Here is a 24,418-nt window from a genome sequence, read left to right as displayed (position 1 = left end):
ATTCCCGGCCAATGGGAATGCAGAGTTAGAGTACAGGGTTAGGGCAGCGCGAGGAGAAAAAAATTGTTTCTGTGCTCGTTTTGTTTCAATTAACAGTATTTTTTCCTATGAACAGTAAAGTTTCAGAGCTATGTTAGGTCAATGTTTGTACACTTTTGAAAAAACCATAAAGTTTTGCTTAGCATTATGAACCACCTCCATTTCCGCGGTGTTTGTAACTCTGAGGTTGTACTGTAGCTATTAACAGTTTGCTGCCAAACAGGGAGGATCCATCTAGTTGGGTTCCACAGGGGTCAGTCCTGGGTCTGGTACTGTTTGATATTTTCATTAACAATTTGGATAATGGAGAAAAGAGTTTATGAAATTTGTGGAGGATACCACGCTGGTAACAGGCATTTCAGAAGGCAGGATTAAAATTCGAAGCAACCTTGACAAATCGAAGAATTAGTCTGAAATCAACAAGATGAAATTCAGTAAAGACAAGTGCAAAGTACTGCCCTTAAGAAGGACTAATCAAGTATGCAACAACAAAATGGGGAATGACTGGCTAGTCAGGAATATTGCAGAGAAGGTTATAATGCATACCAAACTGAATATGAGCCAATGATACAATGGAGTTGTAAAAAAGCTAATAAGCTGGGATGTATAAACTGGAGTGTCGCATGTCAAAACACAGTCAGTAATTATTCTAGTCTGCTTGACACTGCTGAGGTCTCAGCTGTATTACTGAATGTGTCTAGACTACACCTCTCTGTCGACAGAGACATGTAGATTAGGCATGTCGAAAATGCAAATGAAGCCAGGATTTAAATATCCAGCTCTTCATTTGCATAAACATGGCTGCCGCTTTTTTTCGAAATGGAGCTTTTTTGAAAAAAAATGGCAGTCTAGACGTGGAGCTTTCGAAAAATAAACCCTTTTTCGAAAGATCCTGTAAACTTCATTTTATGAGGGATAAGGGATCTTTCGAAAAAGGTTTATTTTTCGAAAGATCTGCATCTAGACTGCTGTTTTTTTCTGAAAAAGCTCTGTTTCAGAAAAAAGCGGAAGCCATGTTTATGCAAATGAAGTGCGGGATATTTAAATCTCAGCTTCATTTGCACTTTCGATGTGCTTAATCTACATCTCTCTGTTGACAGAGAGGTGTAGTCTACACGTACCCACTGTGTTCAGTTAAGGGCACGACACATTAAGAAAGATGTGGGCTAATTGGAGAAAAGCAATAAAAGAGCAATACAAATGATAAAAGATCTGATCTGTACGGAAGGGTGAAGAACATAAGTACTGCCGTACTGGGTCAGACCAAAAGTCCACCTAGACCAGTATCCTGTCTGCCGACAGTGGCCAACGCCAGTCCCTTCAGAGGTATTGAATAAAGCAGGGAATCATCAAGTGGTCGATCCCTTGCCACTCATCCCTAGCTTCTGGCAAACAGAGGCCAAGGACACTTGAGAGCATGGTTTTGCATGCCTGCCCGTTGATGGACCTGTCCTCCATGAACTTATCACGTTCTTTTTTGAACCTACTTATCATCTTGGCCTTTACAACATCCTCTGGCAAAGAGGTCCACAGGTTGGTGGTGTGTTGTCTGAAGAAAGTACTTCCTTTTGTTTGTTTTAAACCTGATCCCTGTTAGTTTCATTTGGTGGCCCCTAGTTCTAATGTGATGAGGAGTAAATAACACTTCCTTATTCACTTTCTCCATACCAGTCATGATTTTATAGATGTCTATCATATGCTTAGTTTAAAAACTGGGCATGTTAGTCTTCAGAAAAGAAAAGTGAGGGGGGACCTGAAAAGCCTTCAAATTAAGGGCTGCTATAAAGAGGATGATGCTCAGTTATTTTCCATGTTCACTGCAGGTAGGACAAGAAGTAATGGGTCTAATCTGAAGGAGGGAAAAATCAGATCAGATATCAAGAAAACTTTCTAACTCTGAAGATGGTTAAGCACTGAAGTTGTTCGCCAAGAGTAGGTGTGGAATCCCCAGAACTGGAGGTTGTAAGAACAGATTGGACAAACACTGATGAAGGATGGTGTAGGTTCATTTGTACAGCCTCAGTGGGAGAATGGACTAGATGATTGCTCAGGCTCTACATTTGTATGATTCTTCTCTGTTGGATCCTTTCCTGTGGAGCAAGCAGGCTTTACGATAAGTATTTCCAATCCTCCTGCAGTCACTGACCCTGCTTTTAGCTGAGTCTGTTGTGACAACACTCCAGAAAGGAGAGGAAAAACAGTCTTGTTTTGCTCTCGTTCTCTGCCCTTGCCTCAGTCTCTCTTGGGGAGAAACAGGCCTCGCATTTTGAGAAACACTGGCGCAGACATCAGAGAAATCAGCTTTCAGTGATGAGCTGCCAAGAGTTTAAGAAGCAGCTCTCACTATGTCCTCTTGTTTTGCCCCTGAGAAATCCCGCATGCTCAGAGGGAGGAAGGCTCTGGGGACAGGAGTTCATTGCTATCCCTGCTTGCGCTAAAGGGATTTCCCAGAACTGCAACCATGGGGAAGGCAGCACAGCTTGTTAAGTACACATTGCTGGGAAAGTTTACAGTGTGCTGTTAGCAAGGGGGCAGTGATTTAGCTGCCCTTCCCATTTTACTAAACGGGAGGTGTTGGCAGTGATTGATGAAGGGGCTAGATGGGACCGGAGGTAGAGCAGAGAGAGGTAGAGAAGAGTCAAGTGGTGAGCGCTGGGCAGGTGAATATACCTAATACATTTGCATTGTGGAGCTGCTCTTGGACTCAACAGAAGTTTTATTTCTCAGCTTGTGGCTGTTGTGAAGTTCCAAACACCCATACTGAGCTGGGTCAGGCTGATTGAAGTGTCGAGCAACCGTGGGCCCTGTTGTTGTGGTTGTACACATCATCGCTAATCAGTGAATTGTGTGGGATTCTGACGCACTGTTTTCAACTGTGGCGATGTGAACTGATGACAGGGGGTCATGATCACGCTGCCCTTCCTGTATTGCTCATGCGGAGGTTACGGTCATGGTGGGGTCAGGAAGATCCTGGCTAGTTGGGACCAGGCATGTTAAATATTGGTTAATTGAATAGTTGGTTAGCCTCGTGAATTCTTATTGGTTACTTGACTATTCTATAGTCCCTGGCTGGCAGCCAGTGTGCTCTGGCCCCACTCCGGAGGAGCCTCCTGCCACCCTGCACTGCTGCCTCTGTATCAGAGGCAGCAGTGTGGGATGCCAGGCGGGAGCCAGTTTATACACCAGCTCCCCTCATTGACTGACTGCCTGTTTCCCAGCGCTGTTGCTTCTGATGCAGAGGCAGCAGCGTGGGGTGGTAGCAGTCCCAGTCCAGTATGGGTGGGGGGCTGCTGAGCTTCCAGACTCAGTGTGAGCTGGAACTGAGCCAGGCAGCATGCCCGCTTGTCTCCTAATACCCTTTAAATGCAGAGCCGCAGCAGCGGTAGGTCCCAGACCTGGCACGAGCCAGGACTGACTGGACTGCTGGCCGGCCTACTAAAAAAGTTTACTGGCGGGTGGGGCAGGGGAGGGAAATGCGTGCAGTCTATGGCATTAACCTTTAAGCTTTTGCTTATCGATTAATCAGTTAATTGACTACACTATTGCAGTCCTAGTTGGGACTGGAATAGAGGGGAGGAATGTAGCAAGGAGTCCTGATATAGAACCACTGTTCTTAAGTATGTACACAGAAAGCCTATGCAATGCACAGAAATATCACCTGCCCTGCCTTGTTCTTGTAAGGATAGGTAGGAGATTACAGGAAGGGAGGTACTAAATGATATGTGTGTTAAATTCTCTAAGCTGAACTAGTGATTTCCAGAAACCTGAACAGTCAGTTTCAGCTCAGTGCTTCTGGAGATAATCAAAGTGCTGTCTCTTCTCACCAGTCAATCTGGCTTCTGAGTGCTCACTGGATATCATACCCAAAATCATCACAAACGATTAAGTTCAGATCACTTTACAGATGAGGAACCGGGTTATCTGTCTAACTAAAGTACGCACATGGCTCCGATCATCATAGGGTCTGAATGCCTCATTACCTTTAATGCATCTGTCCTCGCGACACCCTTGTGACGTACTGCTAGCCCATGCTACAGATGAGGAACTGAGGCCCAGTGACTTTTCCAAGGTCACACAAGAAGTCTGGCAGAGGAGGGGCTTGAAGCAAGGTCTCTCAGTTCCTAAACTAGTGCCTGAAAGGCTGGCACATCCTTCCCTCAGTTTTCTGTTTTCGGATTGGAACTCCAGACAAAGCTTTTAAGTCTGAGCAGAATACAGAGAGCTACAAAGGGATCTCACAAAACGGGGTGTCTGGCAACAAAATGGGCAGATGAAATTTCATGTTGATAAATGAAAGGTAAAGCATATTGGAAATAGGAATTTAAAATACTGTTTAATCTGTCAATGGGATAAACGTAATGTTTAAACAGTTAATTGATTAAATGGGGGGTGGGTGGGAGGGTTGTTCCAGTCCAATTGGGCTAGGGCATCCTACCACCACCATAGGCTGGGGCTGCTCTGGGTGGGCTGGAGAATTCTCTGCCTGCTCAGGACCTCACATGGCTGGAGCAGCCCCCTGCCTGCGTCGAGTGGGGGGCTGCTCCAGCCCCCGCTAGTTAACCATAACCGGTAAGTGCTGGTTAACTGGTTAACTGTTCACATTCCTAATTGGAAAACATAAACCTAACTATACTTATAAGATGATGGGGGTCTGAATTAGCTGCTACCACTCAAGAGAGAGATCTTGGAGTCATTGTAGGTAGCTCTCTGAAAACACCCACTCAATGTTCAGCGACAGTCAAAAAAGAGAACAGAATGTTGGGAATCGTTAAAAGGGGATAGAAAACAAGACAGGAAATATCATGTTGCCTGTGTATAAATCCATGGCACACCCCATCTTGAATTCAGTGCATAGATATTGGTTGCCCCATCTCAAAAAAGCTATATTAGATTGGAAAGGTTTAGAAAAGGGCCACAAAAGCGATTGGGTGTGTGGAACAGCTTCCATATGAAGAGAGAGCAATACAACTGGGACTTTTCAGCCTGGAAAAGAGAAGACTAACGGGGTGTGTCTAGACTACAGGGTTTTGTCAACAAAAGTTACCTTTTGTCAACAGAACTATACCTGCGTCTACACTACTGCTGCGTTCTGTCGACAGTAAGTCAACAGAATGCGGCAGTTTTGTCGACGGCGGTAAACCTCGTTTTACAAGGAATAACGCCTTTTTTCGAAAGCACTCTTGAAAAAAGGTGCTCTTGCCTGCAAACTGTACTTTTTCGAAGGAGAGCATCTACACTCTCTTTCAAAAAAACGGCTTGCTTTTTCGACAGAACTAGTTGTAGTCTAGATGCTCTTTTTCGACAGTATCTGTCGACAAAGCCTCTGTCGAAAAAGGCGTGCAGTCTAGACATAGCCGGGGAGGATGTGACTGAGAGCTATACAATCGTGGGCAGGGATCGGGCCCTAGTCTCTGTTTGCCAGAGGCTGGGAGCGAGCAGCAGGGGATGGATTGCTGGACGATTGTCTGTTTTGTTCATTCCATCTGGGGCTCCTGCCCCAACTGCTGTCAGAAGGCAAGACACTGAGGCCATGATAAATGGATTCCCTGATGGTATTTTACAGACAGCTAACAATCACAGCCTGATAAAGTCTGTGGAGAAATCAGCCTAGTGCTGTGTCGGAATGAAATGGAACAACCAGGAGTGAAGGCCTAAGGGCTCTGCAGCAGGACGGATGCTGCGGAGGCTCTCCATCTCCATGGGGTGGGCTATACAAACCCAGTCTGGCTCCCAAGGGGCATAAAAGACAATACTGAGCACAGTTAGCCCCCCCAGTTTCTGGGCCAGCTAAGCCTGCTCCAGCTGGAGGAGCAGGTGAAATGAAGGGCAGGAGCCCAGGCTGCAGGAGGGAGAAATCCTTCTGTGGGAAGCCAGTCAGAAGACTACGCCTGAGAGAGGACCATGGAGCAGGCGCGGCCCACAGTCAGAGCCTTCCCTGGCCTTGAGAACCAGCAGCGCCCTGCCCCTTTGGCACCTTTTGTTTTCTAAAGCAATGGGTTGTTTGGATTATAGGGGCTGAGCCCCAAACTGAAGGGATCTACAGGTAGGAAGTGGCCCAGGACAGCAGATTCTGACTATATCTTCACCTCTCCACTAGTAAAGGCCTGGTAAATCGAATACGGAGGGCGCCACCCTTGGTGCTGGTACTCCTATTCTTTGCGAGGAGTATGGGAAGCCCATGGGCGTGTGTCTCCCATTGACTTCCCTCTGTGAGGACAGCGCCGAAGCTCGTCTTATAGTACGTTGACTCCAGTTACATTTTTTATGTAGCTGGAATTACGTACTTTACGCCGACCTTCCCCCCATAGTGTGGACCTGGTCTTAGACTCTCCAGGGAGGACTTCGCTGGTGTTGCTTCCCACAGGACTCTGGGCTTGGATCTGGTGGCAAAGAAGGACCTGGGTTTCTCTACCACAGCTCCACTAGAGCTGTTGCCCCTATTTACATGAAGGCCAGAAGATTCTTGGCTTAGGGTCAAGAACCAAGACCCTCTACTACCCTGATAGAGGCAAGTGGTCAGAGTTCTAGCTCAATAAGGGTACGTCTATACACCAACATTATTTCAAAATAACTTAGTCTGCGTCTACAGAGCAGGCATTTATTTTGACATCATGTTGAAATACTGTCAAGCTGGAGGACTTCTTACTCCTACTCCTGTAACCCACATTGTATGAGGAGTAAGGGAAGTCGGAGGACGAGTGCTCTATTTCGAAATAAGTGCTGTATAGATGCTCCCAGTTTCGAAATAAGCTATTTTGAAATAAGCTATGCAATTGATGTAGCTCAATTTGCATAGGTTATTTCAAGTTAAGCCCTGCTGTGCAGATATACCTTAATTTCTAGGTTGCCTGGTCCTCCCAGCAGCTATCCAACTCACACCCTTTTTCATTTTTGGTTTTTTAAAAGACTTTTTTGTGTGTTTCACTGTGCTGCACCCATCTCACCACAGAATGCAAACAGAGCCTGATTAGTTCAATCTAGGGAGGTCTAGGTTATGGGAGAGCTGGGTTAAATTCCTGGCTCTGTCACCAGCATGTGTGACCTTGAGCACTGTAGATTTATAGCCCAGCTTGCCCTGCATCAAATGTTTGTGTAGACATGACCATAGGGCTTATTTCGAAATAACGCGCCTACACACAAAATACGTTTCAAAATAGCTTTTTGCTATTTCAAAATAGCATGTCCACATTGAGTGGACGCTGAATCGCATTTAAGGTCGGTCGGAACCAGGTCCAGCAGGGCATCAGGTCAGGAGTTACTTTGTGTGGCTGCTGCCTGAGGCTATCTGAGGCCTGTGCTTAAAGGGACCCCGCCTGGACAGCCAGTTCTCAGGTTTCCCTGCTTGCTTGCCCACCTCGATGAGAGACAGCAAAGCATTTTGTTTCTGCTTGCTCTGGTTGCCCTCACTCGGGACACCATAGCACTTGGCAACATGGAGCTAAAGCTGCCCCATGGCACTCTGGTGCTTCTCTTGGATGCGTTGCTGTGAGCCGGGCTGAACTTTCTGCAGGCTACCATCTGGGAGTCCATTGGGGGGGCTGTCAGTGTCCAGGAGGCCCTGTGGGAGAGCTTCCACCCTGGTCTGCCCCACTGGGGTCTTTGTGCCTCATTCCTCCCTCACATCCTTCCACTTACCCCTCTCTAACTCCCCTTCCTGATATCAAATAAAATACATGTATTTTCATGAACACAAACTCTATTTATTTAACAAAACTCGGGGGGGGGGGGAGCGGAATGAAACTCTGGTGAGACTGGGGAAAGGAGGCGGGAGAGGGGAGGAGAAAGAGTGGGAGAGGGGAGAGGGAAACCTGGGAGGAGGGAGCTGGAAGGGGGAAGAAAGGGGAAGAAGGGGGAGGGCAAGCTCAGGGCTCAGGGTTGGGAGTCTTGCTGGACCAACTTGATTTTCATGCAAACCTTCTCCTGGTCTCGCATGAGGACTTTGGTGGCCAGGCTGGCAGCTATCCTGCCATAGATGGCCGCATTCCTCCGTTTAGTGTGGATATCATGGACGTTGGGGGCATCCCCCCCCAAACCTGAATAAGGTCCATGATCTCCACCCTGGACTAGGAAAGCGCCCGCCTTCTCCGGGCCCTGGCAGGCTCCTGGGAGCTGGCAGACTGCTCCTGGGGAGTGATAGAGGGCTGGCTGCCAGTGGCTTGCCGGCTCATGTTTTGGAGCCACTGCGTCAGGGGCAGTGACTGCTGGCTCTGGGCTAGCAGGCTTGGAGCTGGCACAGGCACTGTGGCCAGAGTCTACCCCTTTAAGGGCTCCGGGGTGTGGGGAGAGAGAGGAGTGTTCTTGGTTGAGGCTGGAGTGGCCACCAGGGCACCCTGGGAAGGCTGGAGGCCCCCTATTTAGAAATAAGTGTGTACACAGCACTTATTTCAAAATAGCTATTTCGAATTTGGCGTTATTCCTCGTAGAATGAGGTTTACCAAATTCGAAATAAGCGCTCCGCTATTTTGAATTAATTTTGAAATAGCGGTTCAGCTGTGTAGACGCTAGTAAAGTTATTTCGAAATAACTTTGCTGTGTAGACATACCCATAGATCTTAAGGCTAGTAGAGACCAATGGCACCATCCCAGCCTGACTTCCTACATTGTACAGGTGATGTGGTGGAATTTCACCTGGTCATCTCTGCCTCCAGCCCATCACATGTGTTGTGTCTATAATATCTCTTTTAGACATCCAGTTTTGAGTGATGGAGATTCCCTGTGTTCTTGGATAAGTTGTTCCAATGCTCCGTTAACCTCCAGTGTGGAAAAAAAGTGTGCACTTTACTTTTTTGTCTGAATTTGTCTAGCTTCTGGCCATTCGTGCCTCTTCTGCTAGATTGAAGGGCCACCTGCAATCAGAAATCTCTTCGGCTGGGGTAGCTACACCAGGTTAAAGCAGTGCAGGTGAGGGGAAAAATCAGTCTCTTGGTCTTCAGAATCCAACATTTTCTTCTTCACACAGCATGTAGTCAACCTGTGGAACTCCTTGCCAGAGGAGGCTGTGAAGGCTAGGACTATAATAGAGTTTAAAGAGAAGCTAGATAATTTCATGGAGGTTAGGTCCATAAAAGGCTATTAGCCAGGGGATAAAATGGTGTCCTTGGCCTTTGTTTGTCAGAGGCTGGAGAGGGATGGCAGGAGACAAATCGCTTGATCATTGTCTTCGGTTCACCCTCTCTGGGGCACCTGGTGCTGGCCACTGTCAGCAGACAGGATATTGGGCTAGATGGACCTTTGGTCTGACCCAGTACGGCCGTTCTTATGTTCTAACATTGAAAAGAAGCGCTAGTGTGTTTGACAGCAAGGAGAGCTGTAGTTTGTTCTCAGAGCCCCTTTCCCATGCAGGCTATGTTTAGAAAACCCAGCTCTGCTGTCATTTTGTTTTCCCCCCAAACCAGTCTCTGGCTACATTGGCAGCAAATGTAAGCTATTCCTTTTCCTTTTAATAATGAGAGAGTCGTGTTACATGATCTAACTTGTGAGTCTTGAAAATGGGAGACCTGTACAAAAATTGCAATAAATTAACTGCTGTTTTCTTCATAAAACCATCTGGGAAGGTTTCTTGCCTTGGGTCAGGTTAATTTCATCATTAGCATCCTGATGAATGCTTTGGTCAGAAAGGGTCTCTCAGAGTTTGCCTGATAAATGCATATTGCTGGGCCTCACTATTAGACTGTAAATATTTGCTCTGAGTTGTTCATCCAAGATTGTCTGGGAACATTATTTTAAAGTAAAATAAAAGCGATCCTATTTGGCTGACTTTCTGTAAGTGAAAGAAGAGTTGTTTGTATTTCAGCAGCACTTGGAGACCTTAGTGCCTTCGTGCTAGGTGCTGTGCAGACATAGCAAAAACTGTAAATAATTATGGATCTTTCGCTGTGGGAGGAAGTATAGTCTGGGGTTAATTTACAGAGCTCTGAGAGTCAGAAGATCTAGGTTCTTTTCTTAAATCTGCCAATGATTTTCTGTGTGATCTCAGGCTAGACACAAAAAATGGTCTGTGCCTCAGTTTCCCCATCTGTAACATGGCAGTGGCATTACATCTCTCACAGGGTCTTTTGAGAATCAATTCATTGTTCATACAGGGTATGTCTAGACTGCATCCCTCTGTCGGCAGAGGGATGCCGATTAGGCAGGTTGACGTTGCAAATGAGGCAGGGATTTAAATATCCTGTGCCTATTTGCATAAAAATGGCCACCATGTTTTGCCGACTCAGCACTTTGTCTGCAAAAAGTGGCAGTCTAGAGGGGGAACTGTCGAGAAAGCAAGCCTTTTTCGACAGATCTTGTAAACGTCCTTGCAGGAGGCATAAGGGATCTGTCGAAAAAGACTTGCTTTTTCGACAGATCCCCCTCTAGACTGCTGCTTTTTGCGGACAAAGTACTGAGTTGGCAAAACGCGGCAGCCATTTTCATGCAAATTAATCACGGGATATTTAAATCCCTGCCTCATTTGCAATGTCGACCTGCCTAATCTGCATCCCTCTGCCGACAGAGGGATGCAGTCTAGACATACCCACAGCGTTTTGAGGTCTTCACAGGGAAGTTGTTATAGAAAAGCAGAAAAATATAAGTAGTTCTAATGGGAAACAACACCTAGATTCCATCGTCTGTCTCTTCCCAGCCACAGCAGGACTCCTGCTTTCAAAGTTCAGCTTCCTACTAATTAAATTAAATAAAAGAGGCTATTCTCCAAGCTGTTAGCCTTATAAGGCATACTATACACAGTTGAGTAGGTCTGATTCCATCCAGCAAAAGGCAGTGTTGCACATTGGCACTATTCACAATAGAGGGGCAGACCATAAGGTGATGTAAATCTCTATTCCTCTGTTGGTTTGAGTGGCAGTACCGTAACTTACAGCAGCTAAGGATCTGGCTTAGGTTGCTTTGGAACACAGACTTTATTATTAGTTTGCCACATTTATCCACTGTACCGCACAATGTGTATTCAGGATGACTGGTGAATGAGAAGTGAAAAGTCAAAGTGAAATAGTGAGTGCTCTCTTGCACTGTAGTGTACAATGGGTTCTGTTCAGATACCCAACGGACTACAAAAGCAGAGCCCTTGAATCACTGGAGGCAGAACTGTTAATACAAACACACCACATAATGTCCTGGAAACGCAGTACAATCCAAGGAATCCAAGCTAAGCACAACTATTAAACCTGTTTTTTTTAATCCGTGTGTGGAGGTTTTACTGTCTGCCAATTTCCCGCTCTTGGCTGACACCATTTATTGCCTGCAGTAGACACGTTGTAATTTTATATTGCTTTTTTTTTTCTTTTCACCAGACGACGGTTCCAGCGCGGAGGAAACCGACTTTAACTGGGATGAGTACTTGGAAGAAACGGGAGCAAGTGCTGCTCCCCACACCTCGTTCAGACACGTACGTAGTTTGCCTTGAGAAAGTTCTGTCCCCTTCCCTCTTTGCATTCTGATTGGAGAGGATCATCCTGGAAAATGTAAAGACATGGCTGACGGCTCTTGGGGAAACAATACCAAACTTTTCTCTCTGCTTCTCAGATTTCTTCCTCCCAATCCAAAATGCTGGAATCTTTTCCTTCTCCTTCTAAAATCCTCTTCCTTTTCCTGCTCAATGCTTGTTCTCATGCCTTTCTTTGGGTCCACTTGTTTCTCACTCTACTTCACATTCAAGTTCTCATCCTTATGTCTTCTCCAGGCTCCATACAGCTTTCCTCTGGCCTACATTCAGCTCTCATTTCCTCCTTCCCCCCCATCCTGCATCGTTTGCTTCTCCTGTCTCCTCGCTCCCTGTCCTTTCTTCCATGCCACCCCACCACGCAAAAACTGAGCTCAGATTGTTCTCTCAAAATCCTCCTTAAAACAGGCTTCTTCTGAGAAGCCTGCCAGTGCTGAATTGCCTGGGTAACATGCAATGCCTCTTTTCAGTGCCAAAATAAGTGTCACCTTCATTTCAGAGAAACTCTCTGGGAGTGGAGATGACCTCTTGGGACGCCTGAAGCCATACCATTGACATAGGCCTGGGGGCAGGATACCTTCCCTCCTGTGAAGTGGGTTTGTTCACCCAACAGAATTCCGGAAGTATTGAGGTAAAAAACCCACCGGCTGCAGCTCTGACTCCCTGCCTTTCTTGGCTTGTGGAAGGGTGTTGAGACTCGCCACTGAGTGGGATTGTTGGCACTTCCTTTGAGAAAGGAAATCGATTGCTGGCCCAGAGCACATCATAATGCATCCAGTGCTTAAGAAACCATCGCTTGATGTGACCAACCACTCGGGCTGCTGCTACCCTTTAGCTAACCTCTAGTTCCTTAAGCAAACTAACTGGGAAGCTCCAGGCATCCTAGATGCTGCCAATATCCAGGAGCCCTCCCACGCAGGCTGCAGGTCAGGATGTGGAACAGAGGGATGGTCTCTTCTTGGCTATGGATAAGGCTGAATGCTCATGTTCTTTATTGCTAGACTTTGCCATAGACTCTTAGTCGACTATAAAATTGGGCCATCCCACCTCACAGTCATGGTGGGCTTGCTCGGAGGTGAGTTCAGCTGCCCCTCCTGGGCCATTCCCTGAGCTGTGAGGGTATCTGTTCCTCTATGTCTGGAGCATTCACCTATGGAGCCCCACAGCATTCCTGTCTCACCCCATCCCATTGAACACAGATGGAACCAGTGCTGCTACTACATCTTCTCCTTAGATACATACTGCACCATCTCCCAGCTCCCTGTACAGGGCCCTGGAAGAGGCTGGCTGTTGGATGAATCTGATCCCTTGAAACAATGAATCAATTTTGGAGGGGAGAAACATGCTCTTTGGAGAATTGTCAGTGTGCGTGTCTACTTGGCCTCTGAAAACTCGAAGAGTCATGGTTTCAAAATGCTCCCAATTCCACCTACATGATGCACAGAAATTGTGGCCCCACCAATCCAATTCCAACTTTGCCTCAGTGATCCACGCTCTCCAACTGCTTGGCTGGATTATGATCATTCTCCATCCAAGATGTGAAACTATAGTTGGTTCAGAGCACAACAGCTCTCTGAATGAGCATCTCACTCATTCCCACACTGTGCTTGGTACACTGGCTCCAGCTGGTGTTTTCAAGCCCCGTCTTCAGAGCCGTCTGCGGCACTGACTTGAGCGACCTAGGGGCCCTGCCTCGTCCTTCGCAATTGCAACTCCCTGTGATGTTATTGTATTCTGCTATGAACACGCAAAATATTGTTGCCAATCACGGTTATGTGTTTGCACCAAGTCTGGTACAAAGTGAGCCACGTGAAGTGTCTATAGACAGCTGACAATTTGCTAATTCTGTTTATGCTGCTCAGATGCATGAATCATCTTTGTATTTGAAGTTGTGGGTGTTGGCTCTGTACTTGTATTTCAAATGTTTGCTTCTGGGAGATAATCAACAGGCTTCACCCACCTATTGTGAAAGGATGGCCAGTCTAGTGAATAGCAGTACTTCACTGACAACGGACCTTTAGTGGTGCCAATCCACATGTGAGGAACTTTGCTGTGAACGTTCAGTCCAGCAGGTAAGCCATGGCAGCTAAGGACGGAGTTGTGCATGAACAGGAGAGACTTGCTTATGTGACAAACTCCACCTTGGGAGGTACTTTCACACAGCAAGAACAATGGAACTCCCGCCACATGAGCACGGTTATAAAAAGAGCCCTAGAAGTTCCTCCGTTTGTCTTCACTCCGGCCCAGAAGGCCTGGTGACCCATCCTGACAAAGTATGTATTCCAGAGACTTATAAGAAAGCAGATTATTCCATCTCTGCTAGAAGTCTGCATGAGGAACTTTGTAATTGATATATGCAGTTCGTTTCCTTTAACAATTTTAGTTTCAATGGCTTGCTTTCTTTTATGAATAGACCTTTAGATTTTAGATTCCAAAGGATTGGCGCTGTGTGCTCTTTTGGATAAGATCTGAGGTGTAAATTGACCTAGGAATGTGGCTGGTCCTTTGGGATCGGAAGAACCTGTTCAGATTTGGTGGGATTGGTTTGCATAACCTCTCACCTGTGTAAGGAGTGGTGCTGGCTGTGGTAGAGGAGAAGCTGGAGTGTCTAGGGGATTGATTGCTTGTGTGATTTTTTGCTGGCCAGTGTGGCAAATGAAAGTGCTCTGTGTGACTGGTTGATGACTTATAGAGGAGGACCGCCAGTCCCAGGCTGTAAGTAGCTGTGTCTTTAAGCAATTTGCCCTGATTTGATCTTCTCAGCAGTGCTCCCGAAGCCTGTTATATGACAGTGGCCTATTTGTGCTAGGATCCACAGAACCAGGTCAGTTAACTGTCGATCAGAACCCCACGCTCTTCAAAATTTGAATGTGGGGAAGAGTTTGGTTGGTTAAAGAGCAGTTGCAGCGAGTCAGCAATGATATGAGGGTCTTAGTAAAAGATCCCTGGAAGATTAGTGCTTTAAAAAAGGAATTACCTTTAAGAAGAAAACTCCCAATCAAGAACTGAGATCTTTGTTGCGGACGAGATACTGCAGAAGCAATTAGAGTGCGGGAGACATTGAAGAAACTTCATCTTGAGTATGAACTGAGACTTACTGAGGCTTCCAAGCAAGATGGAGCAAGTTGCCGAATTTAAACTCCAGATTGAGAAAGAAAGGGAAGAACAGAAGTCTGTATTCCCCTGGAAGTCCACTTGATAACAGTGCTGGTATGTGGTCTGATAGTAATAGGGCAGATATGTTTAATGAGGGTAATGTCATAACCCAGCCCTAAAGCAAGCGTGAATGTAACTCTTCACATGAAGTGGGTGGGTGTGACAGTGCAGTTGTCTGTGTGAGATCAATTTTACCCCAGTGCTACCACCTTTTATGTGAATGCTGTTCCTGTGGGATCAGATGAAGGCTAGGTATGGGAGCAGTAATGGAAAATTCATGGAGAGTGTAAGAGCCAATGATAAAAGCAGTTGAGGGCAAATTACAGCCTCTAACATCACTCTTGTTCAAGCAGATCTTGTCAGAGAGGAAGATTACCTACAAAATCAGTGTGAGAATATTGTAATTGTAACATAAGAACTAGGGGTCACCAAATGAATTTAATACGTAGCAGGTTTAAAACAAACAAAAGGAAGTTTTTCTTCACACAGCACACAGTCAACCTGTGGAACTCCTTGCCAGAGGATGTTGTGAAGACCAGGACTTTAACAAGATTCAAAAAAGAACTCGATACATTCATAGAGGTTATGTCAATCCATGGCTATTAGCCAGGATGGGTAGGAATGGTGTCCCCACCCTCTTTTTGTCAGAGACTGGAAATGGATGACAGGAGAGGGATCACCTGATGATTACCTGTTCTGCTCGCTCCCTCTGGGGCATCAGCATTGGCCACAGTCGGAAGATAGGATACTGGGCTTGATGGACCTTTGGGCTGACCCAGTATGGCCATTTTTATGTTCTAATGAGTTTACTGCGAGTGGGCCTTTAGCTAGGATTCACCTTGGATGCAATGGTGCTAAACATGAAGCTATAGCTGGCGTAAGGAAATTATTGCCTCTGGGTATCTTTGGATTGGGAATGATACTAAAGCTTTGTTCAGTCAAGTTACTGTCCCGAATGAAGTGTAGGAAAGAAATAATCCTAAACCTTTGCCTACAGGGGCAATGACTTTCCCAGGAAAGGTTTCTCTAGATGTTTGCCTAAGGAGGCTGTTTGCCTGGGCAGGAAAGCCGTGTGTCTGGGAATGAGGTTTCTGAATGCCTGCTTAATGTCTAGGAAGTGAATCTGGAATGCAATCGAGCACAGAAAGAACTCCATGACCAGGAAAATGTTTCTCTGAAGCAGATTGAAGTTGATGGTCAGTTTGAAACCCTAATTGTTTGTGTGGCTGGAGAATTGCTGGGTAGTGAAGCTTGTGAAAGTGACCCTGAACAAGATGAAAATGCCTTGTTTAAGGTAGCTCAGGAAGATCAGCCACTGTGTGTGGACACTAACAGTTTATTTCCTAAGAGTGGCAATTTGTCTGTGAAGGAGGCTATCTCAGTTTCCTGGCGTGGGTCTGAAATCAGTCATGGGCACTGGAACAAAGGAGAGAATGTCTCCAGTTGCTTGTCTGTGTTGAGCAGCAGAAGTGTGTCTGTGGCGAAAACGTTTCTTTCCAATTCTTTGTGTGCGAAAGGTGCGCCTCAGCCTGTGTAGAGGATAATGCAGCTCATAAGACTGCTAGCTGTGGGAGAGCGTGCCTTATTTTCTTTCTGTTATTTGGAAAAAATAATCCCTGTTTCTAATTTTGCAAGGTTGAAATCAGCCTTCAGAGCAGTTTCCAGCCAGGGATGAAGTTGGAAGTGGCCAACAAGAACAGTCCGGACACCTACTGGGTGGCTACAATCATTACAACTTGTGGGCAGCTCTTATTGCTACGTTATTGTGGCTATGGAGAGGATCGCAGGGCAGATTTCTGGTGTGATGTGATGACAGCCGACCTTCATCCAGTGGGCTGGTGTACACAGAATAACAAGGTGCTGATGCCTCCAGATGGTGAGTTCTGTGTTTTCTGGCGGGGTCATGGTCTAGTAAAGGGTTGGATTCCAAGCCTGCAATTAACCTGATCCAGGTCCTCAACTGTTGTTAACCTATGCACCTCTACTGAAGTCACTTTATACTGAGCGAGATGTTGGCCCCTAGGCTTCACTGTTGGATCCTGCTTGCCAAGAACTTGTGGGATCAGATCTTTGGAAAGGGATTGTTCAACCAATTGTAATAATAATAAATATAACAGTTTTGTAGGTGAAAGTGTGAGGAAGGGAATTTGTCCCTATATCACAAAACCACTGTACCCTGTTGGGAAAAATGTGCTTTGTACTTCTAGCAAGTACAAATTCTGATCTCACTTACACTCAGCCTGCATGGGGACTGCAGTAACTGAGGTCAGAATTTGGCCCTCATTCTACAAAACCTTTCAGGCCCTTTGTCGCCATGTTACAATCCTGACAGGCTTTGCGTTGGAAAGATCAGAAATCTTTCAGGGCAATGGGAACATTGAGTGAGTAAGGACAGCAAAATCTGGGCTTTCTCCATTAAGACCAGGTCTACGCTACGTGAGAAAGTCGACCTAAGATACTCAGTTCCAGTTACAAGAATAGGGTAGCTGGAGTTGTACTTATTGAATTTTTGCTGAGGAATTTCTTCTGGGAGAAACTCTCCCATTGACTCCCCTTACTCCTTGCGACCCTGTGGAGTGCTAGGGTTGATGGAGGCACCATCAGTGGTCGATTTATCCGGTCCTTACTAGACCCCCTAAATCGAACCCTGGAAAATCAATCTCTGGAGCATCAATCTTAGGGTAAGTGTAGACCTGGCCTAAGAGGTTACTCCACCTCCCTGGCTGTGGAGATCGCAAGATTCTGACCCATGATGGCTGTGATTTGTCTGTGCAGGTGAGACATTTGACTCAGTGGAACTCCATATTCCCTGCTTGTGGAGAACAGTATATGTGAACAGTGGTCCAAGGCAACAGTATTGTAAGGAAAGTAGTAAGCATGGCCAGTGGCTCTATGACATAGGTTGGCCATGCTCTTTCATGGAGAGTGCATAGTGTTCTGCAACAGCCCGTAGGCTATAGTTGCTTCCATGGAAACAGCTACCCATCTACTCTAGTTGGACAGAATACGTTGTTCTCACCACCCATCCATTTATGTTCACTGCACCATTCCAGTTCACTCAGTCATTGTGGGATGAAGGTTCCTATTTATAATGGCTACTCAGAAAGCTGATGCCTTATTTGCGGGTTGGGCATTTATTATGAGTGAGATATGGCATCCAATTGACCTGCAGCATCTCTTCAATGAGAGCTCTGCACTCTTGGGGTATGTCTACACTAGAGTATGTCTACACTACCCCGCTAGTTCGAACTAGCGGGGTAATGTAGGCATACCGCACTTGCAAATGAAGCCCGGGATTTGAATTTCCCGGGCTTCATTTGCATAAGCGGGACGCCGCCATTTTTAAAACCCCGCTTGTTTGAACCCCGTGCAGCACGGCTACACGGGGCACGAACTAGGTAGTTTGAACTAGGCTTCCTAGTTCGAACTACCGTTACTCCTCTACCCCTACAGAGTTAGTTCGAACTAATGGATGTTAGTTCGAACTAACTTTCATAGGCACTACACTAGCACTCCGCTAGTTCGAACTTAATTCGAATTAGCGGAGCGCTTAGTTCGAACTAGGTAATCCTCATTTTACGAGGATTAAGCCTAGTTCGAACTAGCTAGTTCGAATTAAGGGGTGTGTAGTCCCTTAATTCGAACTAGTGGGAGGGTAGCCCTCCCCAGGTTTCCCTGGTGGCCCCTCTGGCCAACACCAGGGAAACTCTATTGCCCCCCTCCCGGCCCCGGCCCCCTTAAAGGGGCACGGGCTGGCTACGGTGCCCATGCCAGGTGCAAGCCTGCCAGCACCCAGCCAGCAGACCCTGCACCTGGCACGGCTCGAGACAGCCACCCGATGCCCCCCAGCCCTCCTCCTCTTCCCGGGACCAGGCTGGCGGCTCCCGGGAGCTTGCCCGGGACCGCAAGAGGCGGGCACCCGCCTGGGCTAGTGCGGACATCGTGGACTTTGTTCACGATCTCCGCACTAGGCACAGGAAAGTGGCCGTCTAGGGCAGGAGAGCTGCCAGCCTGGCCACCCAGGAGCAGATGTGCATGAAAATCAAGGTGGTCCACTGAGACCCCCGACCCTGAGCCCTGAGCTTACAATGGCCATCCTGGGTCAGACCAAATGTCCATCTAGCCCAGTAGCCTGTCTTCCAACAGCGGCCAACCCTGGGGACCTTGGAGGGGATGGACCAAAGACAGTGACCAAGCCATTTGTCTCGTGCCATCCCACTCCAGCCTTCCACAAACCTTGGGCAGGGACACCGCTCCTACCCCCTGGCTATTAGCACTCCATGGACCCAACCTCCATGACTTGATCTCACGTCCCTTTAAGCTCTGTTCCAGTTCTAGCCTTCACATCCTCCTGCAGCAAGGAGTTCCACAGGTTGACTCTTTGCTTTGTGAAGGAGAACTTTCTGTTACTAGTTTGAAGCCTGCTACCCATTCCTTTCCTTTGGTGTCCTCTAGTCCTTCTTTATGGGAACTAATGAAGAACTTTTCTGTATGCACCCTCTCCACCCCATTCCTGCTTTTAGAGACCTCTATCCTGTCCCCCCTCCGTCTCCTCTTTTCTAAGCTGAAAAGTCCCAGTCTCTTTAGCCTCTCTTCATATGGGACCTGTTCCCAACCCCTGATCATTGTAGTTGCCCTCCCCTCTCCCACCCTCTCTCTTCCCCTCTCTCACCTCCTTTTCCCAGTCTCCCCCAGTTTTGTTCAATAAAGAGAGATTCCATTTTTGAACACAATTGTCCTTTATTTTGTACATCAAGAAGAGGGGCTAGGGAAGGGTAAGTGGAAGGAGGTGAGGGAGGAATGGGGTACGAGCCCCCGATGGGGAGGACTGGGCTGGCTCTGCAGGCTTCTGGGGGTGGAAGCTCTCCTGCAGCCCCCCAATTGCCCCCTCTCCCCAGATGGCAGCCTGTGGCAAGTGCAGCCGGTCTGATGGCCGAGTGCTGTGATGTGCCCAGGGTGGGCACTCTGGGCACTCCAAGCCAGCACTGGTTTGCAAGCGGGGCACCCCTGAGAACTGTCTGTCCGGGGTGGGGGTCCGGTCCCTTTAAGCGCAGCCCTCAGCTAGCCTGAGACAGCATCTCCACGCTCTAAGTCCTCTTCTGATGCCCTGCCGGCACTGCTTCCAGCCATCCTTAAGCCCGATTCAGGGTCCACTTAATGTGGACATGCTAGTTCGAATTAGCAAAACGCTAATTCGAACTAGTTTTTAGTTCTAGACGCGTTAGTTCGAATTAGCTTAGTTCGAATTAACTAATTCGAACTAAGTTAGTTCAAATTAGCGCTGTAGTGTAGACATACCCTTGAGCTCAGGATGAATTTGGCCTATTTCCTAGCACATTCAGAGGGCTGATCTGATTTGTAGCCCTCTTTGGACCCAATCTGACCTGACTGTGCCCCTTGAATAAAAAAAGAATTGATTGATAAAAACAAAAATAGAGCTCAATACTGGAACACAAATGTGATTGAAAGGTTTGTTAGCCAAGCAGTAATCAATCAGGCTGACTTGAAAGGAGCGAGATTTTTATTGGTCTCCTAATTTTTTATGTGGCTTTAAAAAAACCCCTCCTTTTTATTATGTGGCTTATAATCAATGTTGCAAGAATATATACAGTGCTGAAATGTAAATCATGAAATGCCACGGTTAAGGGGTAAGAGGATTTATCGACTGCTATAATAGAAAATAATGATTGTTTTATAACTGCAGGCACTTGCTCTTCAAGGAAGCATTAGCATCTATTTCTGGTCTTGGCTAGTTTCGCATGCACTGCTTAACTTGGGTGGCCAAATTCTGTGCTGATGTGGATACCCATGGATATAAAGAAGATGTCTGTGGATTCACAGGTCTCTAGTCATGTACCCCCTTTATACTTTCTGCAGGGCCAGGAAATGATTGAGGTTGTTTAGGGTGTAAATCAGGGCAGGTGCTGAATTCAGGCTGCTTGCTTGATAAAGTGCAATGAAAACTTTTGTTTCCATTGAATAAACAAACTTTAATGCACAGATGCTGAATAGCAACGTTGCAAAGTCTTATTTCCTTGGAATTTAGAAATGTAAATATTTTAGAGGAACTGGGCATTAGTAACTTAGGGTTAGCTGTACAATGGGACGTGGCTATTTTGCAGTGCTACGGGATTCAACACCTAACTCTTACATGTCCTGCTGCCCCGGCTCTCTATAAGAACAGGATTCTGCAAAGTCAGCAAGTAGCCAGGAGATAACGCTAAGGAGAGGGGTGGGCTTAGGACCTATATTCTCAAAGGTTCTTAGGTGCCAGAAGAGATGTAGAGACAGTCCCAGAACACCCAGTAAGCTGGACGTCAGGACACTGAGTTGGGAGGTGCAAGACTGGGAGCAAGTTCCTGCTTCAAATAAGTCATGGTGAGGATGCAAACCTGGGTCTCCCATGTGATTCTCCTCACCGTGAGGCTATTGGGGAGAATCACACTCACATCAACCATTCAGCCACCCAAAACCCCAGCTCTGTGCAGCCCCAGTTGTCTTGAGCATGACATTTACAAATTCCTTGTCAGATCAGGCTTTGGGAGTGATCTGAGTGGAGAATGTCCAATCGGTCAGGACTGAAGATTGAACTAGGGGGCTGAGCAGCTCCTCAAGAGCAGGACATGGGCAGGTTTGCACACATCCACTGGCAGAAACGTAGGCACCTCAGGCACCTTATTGGTGGAAATTTAGGCATCTAGGGACTTTAGGTGCTAGCAAATGAGAGCGTGGCTGAGGACCTAGGGTCATTTAGATTAGTTAGGTAGGCACCTAAGAAAAAGAGGCATGGTGCCTTTGTGGAGCTAGCCTTCAGGAGCCTAAGTCTTGTTAAAAGTGGTTGGACTGTAGGCTGCTAAGTGTCTAAGTCACTTAGGACTCAGGCTCCTAAATCACTTTAGTGTTTTGAAATTTTACCCGTTATCTATTGGGTTAAGTCCTGGGGCCATTACCTTTTATTTTTTTTAACTCCACCCTGATCTTAGAAGAACATAAAAGGCCAAGTTTTTCGAAGAGCTCAGTTCCCATTTAGGCACCTTAATGAAGTGGCCAGGATTTTTAAAAAAATAGGCAGCTCCTTCTTCGTCCCATCGAGAACACTGGGAGCTGCTGGGTGCAGAGCACTTTTGAAGATCTGACCAATAGTGTGTGCATAATTTTATGCATGTATTCCTGGGCCAAATCGTGCTTCTGCTTTAGCGCTTTGCTGGACCAGTGAGAGCATCTTCCTTACTTCATCAGTCTCCTATATAAGTGAGTGGGAGCTTTGGTTGGGTAAAGGCTGTAAGATAAGCCCATGTATTTGGTACAAGAGAAATTGCTGTTTTATATGATGTCCCTACAAATATTTTGTATTGTTAGCATCACACTCTGTTTCACCCTTGTGCCTTTACAAAAATTAAATAAAACTCCATATTTAATGAGAACAGCCATTATTTTAAGGGCCCATTCTGCACTCCTGGATCCTGCTACTTACGAAATGCAGGACCGGGCTGGCACTGGGAAGAGAAATGCAAACAGCAGGGCTGTGACCCAGCTATTTGCCATTAAGATTTGATTTCATTCAGCAGTCGATGGACTCTATTTAGTAAGCAAATCTGCAAAGATACACTTGTTAAACTGGCTGAACGACCGCACCGGGACTGCATTGTGTTCTGCTTACCAGATAGAACTGATCAGCGCACATCTCGCATGTAAAAGTAATGCCACCGCACAGCACCACAAAAGGCAAGAGGAGATTATGAATTCCATTAGAGGGGAAGAGAACGGGTTTGTTCAGCTTAGCAAATCAATAGGGCTTGATTTAATCTGCGGCACAGACAGTGCTTCCAAGGGGCAGCTGCCAAATAATGATGGTTTATGATCCCAATATAAGGAAGTAGTTTAATTTACCGACTGTTACATTATTACAGATTGGAGGTGTTAACTTTGCATCATAGTGCCCGGGAGTGTAATGTCAAGTCATGTTATGTCCTGCAGCGACATTACGAGGTGATGCGCTGGAACAGATTGTGTGGCAGAATGCCCCAGTTGGCAATAAAATGAGGTGACTTATGAACGGGAGGTTTGCACGTGTGCCTGACGTGTGCTGACTCGACTGGTTTTAGCACGCTCCCTGGAGCAATGGGGACGTAGCCGCAGGTGCAGTGACTTGGGCTAGCCATCCAAATGTGGGCTCAGGTGTTCTAGCAGGCTTGTGGTCTCTCCTGTATGCCCCATCCACAATGCTCTTTTTGGTGTGCAGGCTGGAGCAGAGCTAATGCGTTTCTATCTGCTTGGGTTGGGAGGCACGTACGTGTCCAGCTGCCATGTAGACAGAACCTGAGTGTCCCTTCTACCCTCCCTACTCCTTCCTGCAGAAAATCAAAGGAGTAAAATTATAGTTACTTCCACTCCTGCCATTAATTATATTTTTCTCATTACAAATTGGTGTGTAATTTGAATTGCAAACTCAACTATCCTGGCAGAATGGCTCTGTTTACCATTCAAATCAAAATGAAAATGAATTTAAATTAATTAATGTATAACTCATTTGAATGAACCGATGTTTATTCATGAACTTGTGGAAGAAAGTGTGAAGATGTCCTTATGGTCTATAGTTACAGTACTGATCGGCTCTAAAGTCCCATCCTGGGACAGATTGTTTGTTATTGCAATTGAACCACGGGTTTAAACGAATGCAGTTGAATGCAAGTAAATGTCACTGCTTGTGGTTTTTACCCCTCTGCAGAAAGCCTGAGGAAATATGATTTGCATAGGGAACAATTGAATGCCAATTGTAAACAATAGATTTTGACTTTAGTGGAGTTAGACCATACATGGGTGGCACAGAGCCTAATCCTCAAGTCATGGGCAGCACAGTCTGTTGGGTTGTTCTGCAGCTGCACTTCCAGTCTCCAGCTTGGACTGAGGCCAAACCTCTGCTGCGATTACATGCTAGCAGCTGTGTGTGGGCCAGAGTGTGGATCTGCTTGGGCAGCAGATGGTCCTTGGGCTGCGAGTTTGAGGCCCCCCGGTGTAAGTTTGGGCTCAAGCCTGAGTCAGAGCCTCGGCTTCCATTGCAGTGTAAACTTACCTCAAACCTCCATTTCACTTTGGCCTATGTGGAACTCCTCTTCCCTTCCTGGATGGCTCATGGGCCACCGTCCTTTCCGCTGCAGAGCTACCATGGGTTTTCCAAGAGCCTAAGGTGAATTTATGCCCTGCAATGTAATAGTTGAGAGCATATCCTGGAATGTTTTCTGTAAAGTGACCAAAGAATTTGTGGCTTGCTGAACTTTCATTATGAAGTCTTGACTCGTGAAAAGAAAACAGGCCTCATCTCTCTCCTAGCCAGTGATCTCTGTGTGCTGTTTTCCTCCCTTGAGGACAACAGTTGGGTTCCTGAGCACATTTATCGTCATTTAGAAGCAACTTGCGCAGAACTTGACAAAGTGTCGTGGCTGCATCGTGTATCATGAAACGTGCAGAGAGCAGCAACGTCTTTTGACTGAAACCTGTTTTTTGTACAGATTGCAGATTTATAGATGAGCCAACAGAGCAGTCTCCCCTCTGGCATTATCTTAATGCATTCTGGGATGCCTTGAAGACACTGGAGGACGAGATTATTGTGTACACTTGTAATTGCCAGTGTAGTTTTGCCTTACCATTATTGCCAGTAACTTAAGGAGGGCTGGAGTCTCCTTCCCTGGTGTAAATCCATGAAATGAGCTTGATTCTGTTCTCGGTTACAGCTGTGTACATTGGAAGTAACACCAGTGAAATCAGGACTTTTAGAGGCATACACGA

The 24,418-nt window shown here is 46.5% G+C and overlaps 1 protein-coding gene across 6 annotated transcripts in view; it reads left to right on the top strand.

The window, feature by feature from the left end:
• Window positions 1-24,418, top strand: part of SFMBT2 (Scm like with four mbt domains 2) — a 215,600-nt gene that overhangs the window by 38,552 nt on the left and 152,630 nt on the right. For 4 of the 6 annotated variants that reach the window (XR_012903105.2, XM_075925987.2, XM_075925989.2 and 1 more), the window contains exons 3-4: window positions 11,328-11,422; window positions 16,268-16,508. Coding sequence is in view for 4 of the 6 variants with exons in the window: in XM_075925987.2 (XP_075782102.2) it covers window positions 11,328-11,422; window positions 16,268-16,508 (336 nt within the window). In the remaining 2 variants the exon portion in view is untranslated. The other 2 variants (XM_075925991.2, XM_075925993.2) reach the window with 2 other exon arrangements.

Source organism: Pelodiscus sinensis, chromosome 1 (assembly GCF_052426305.1).
Source record: "Pelodiscus sinensis isolate ZL-2025 chromosome 1, ASM5242630v1, whole genome shotgun sequence".
Lineage (NCBI taxonomy): Eukaryota > Metazoa > Chordata > Testudines > Trionychidae > Pelodiscus > Pelodiscus sinensis.
The sequence above is the reverse complement of the archived record's forward strand: the minus strand, read 5'-3'. Positions and strand labels throughout refer to the sequence as shown.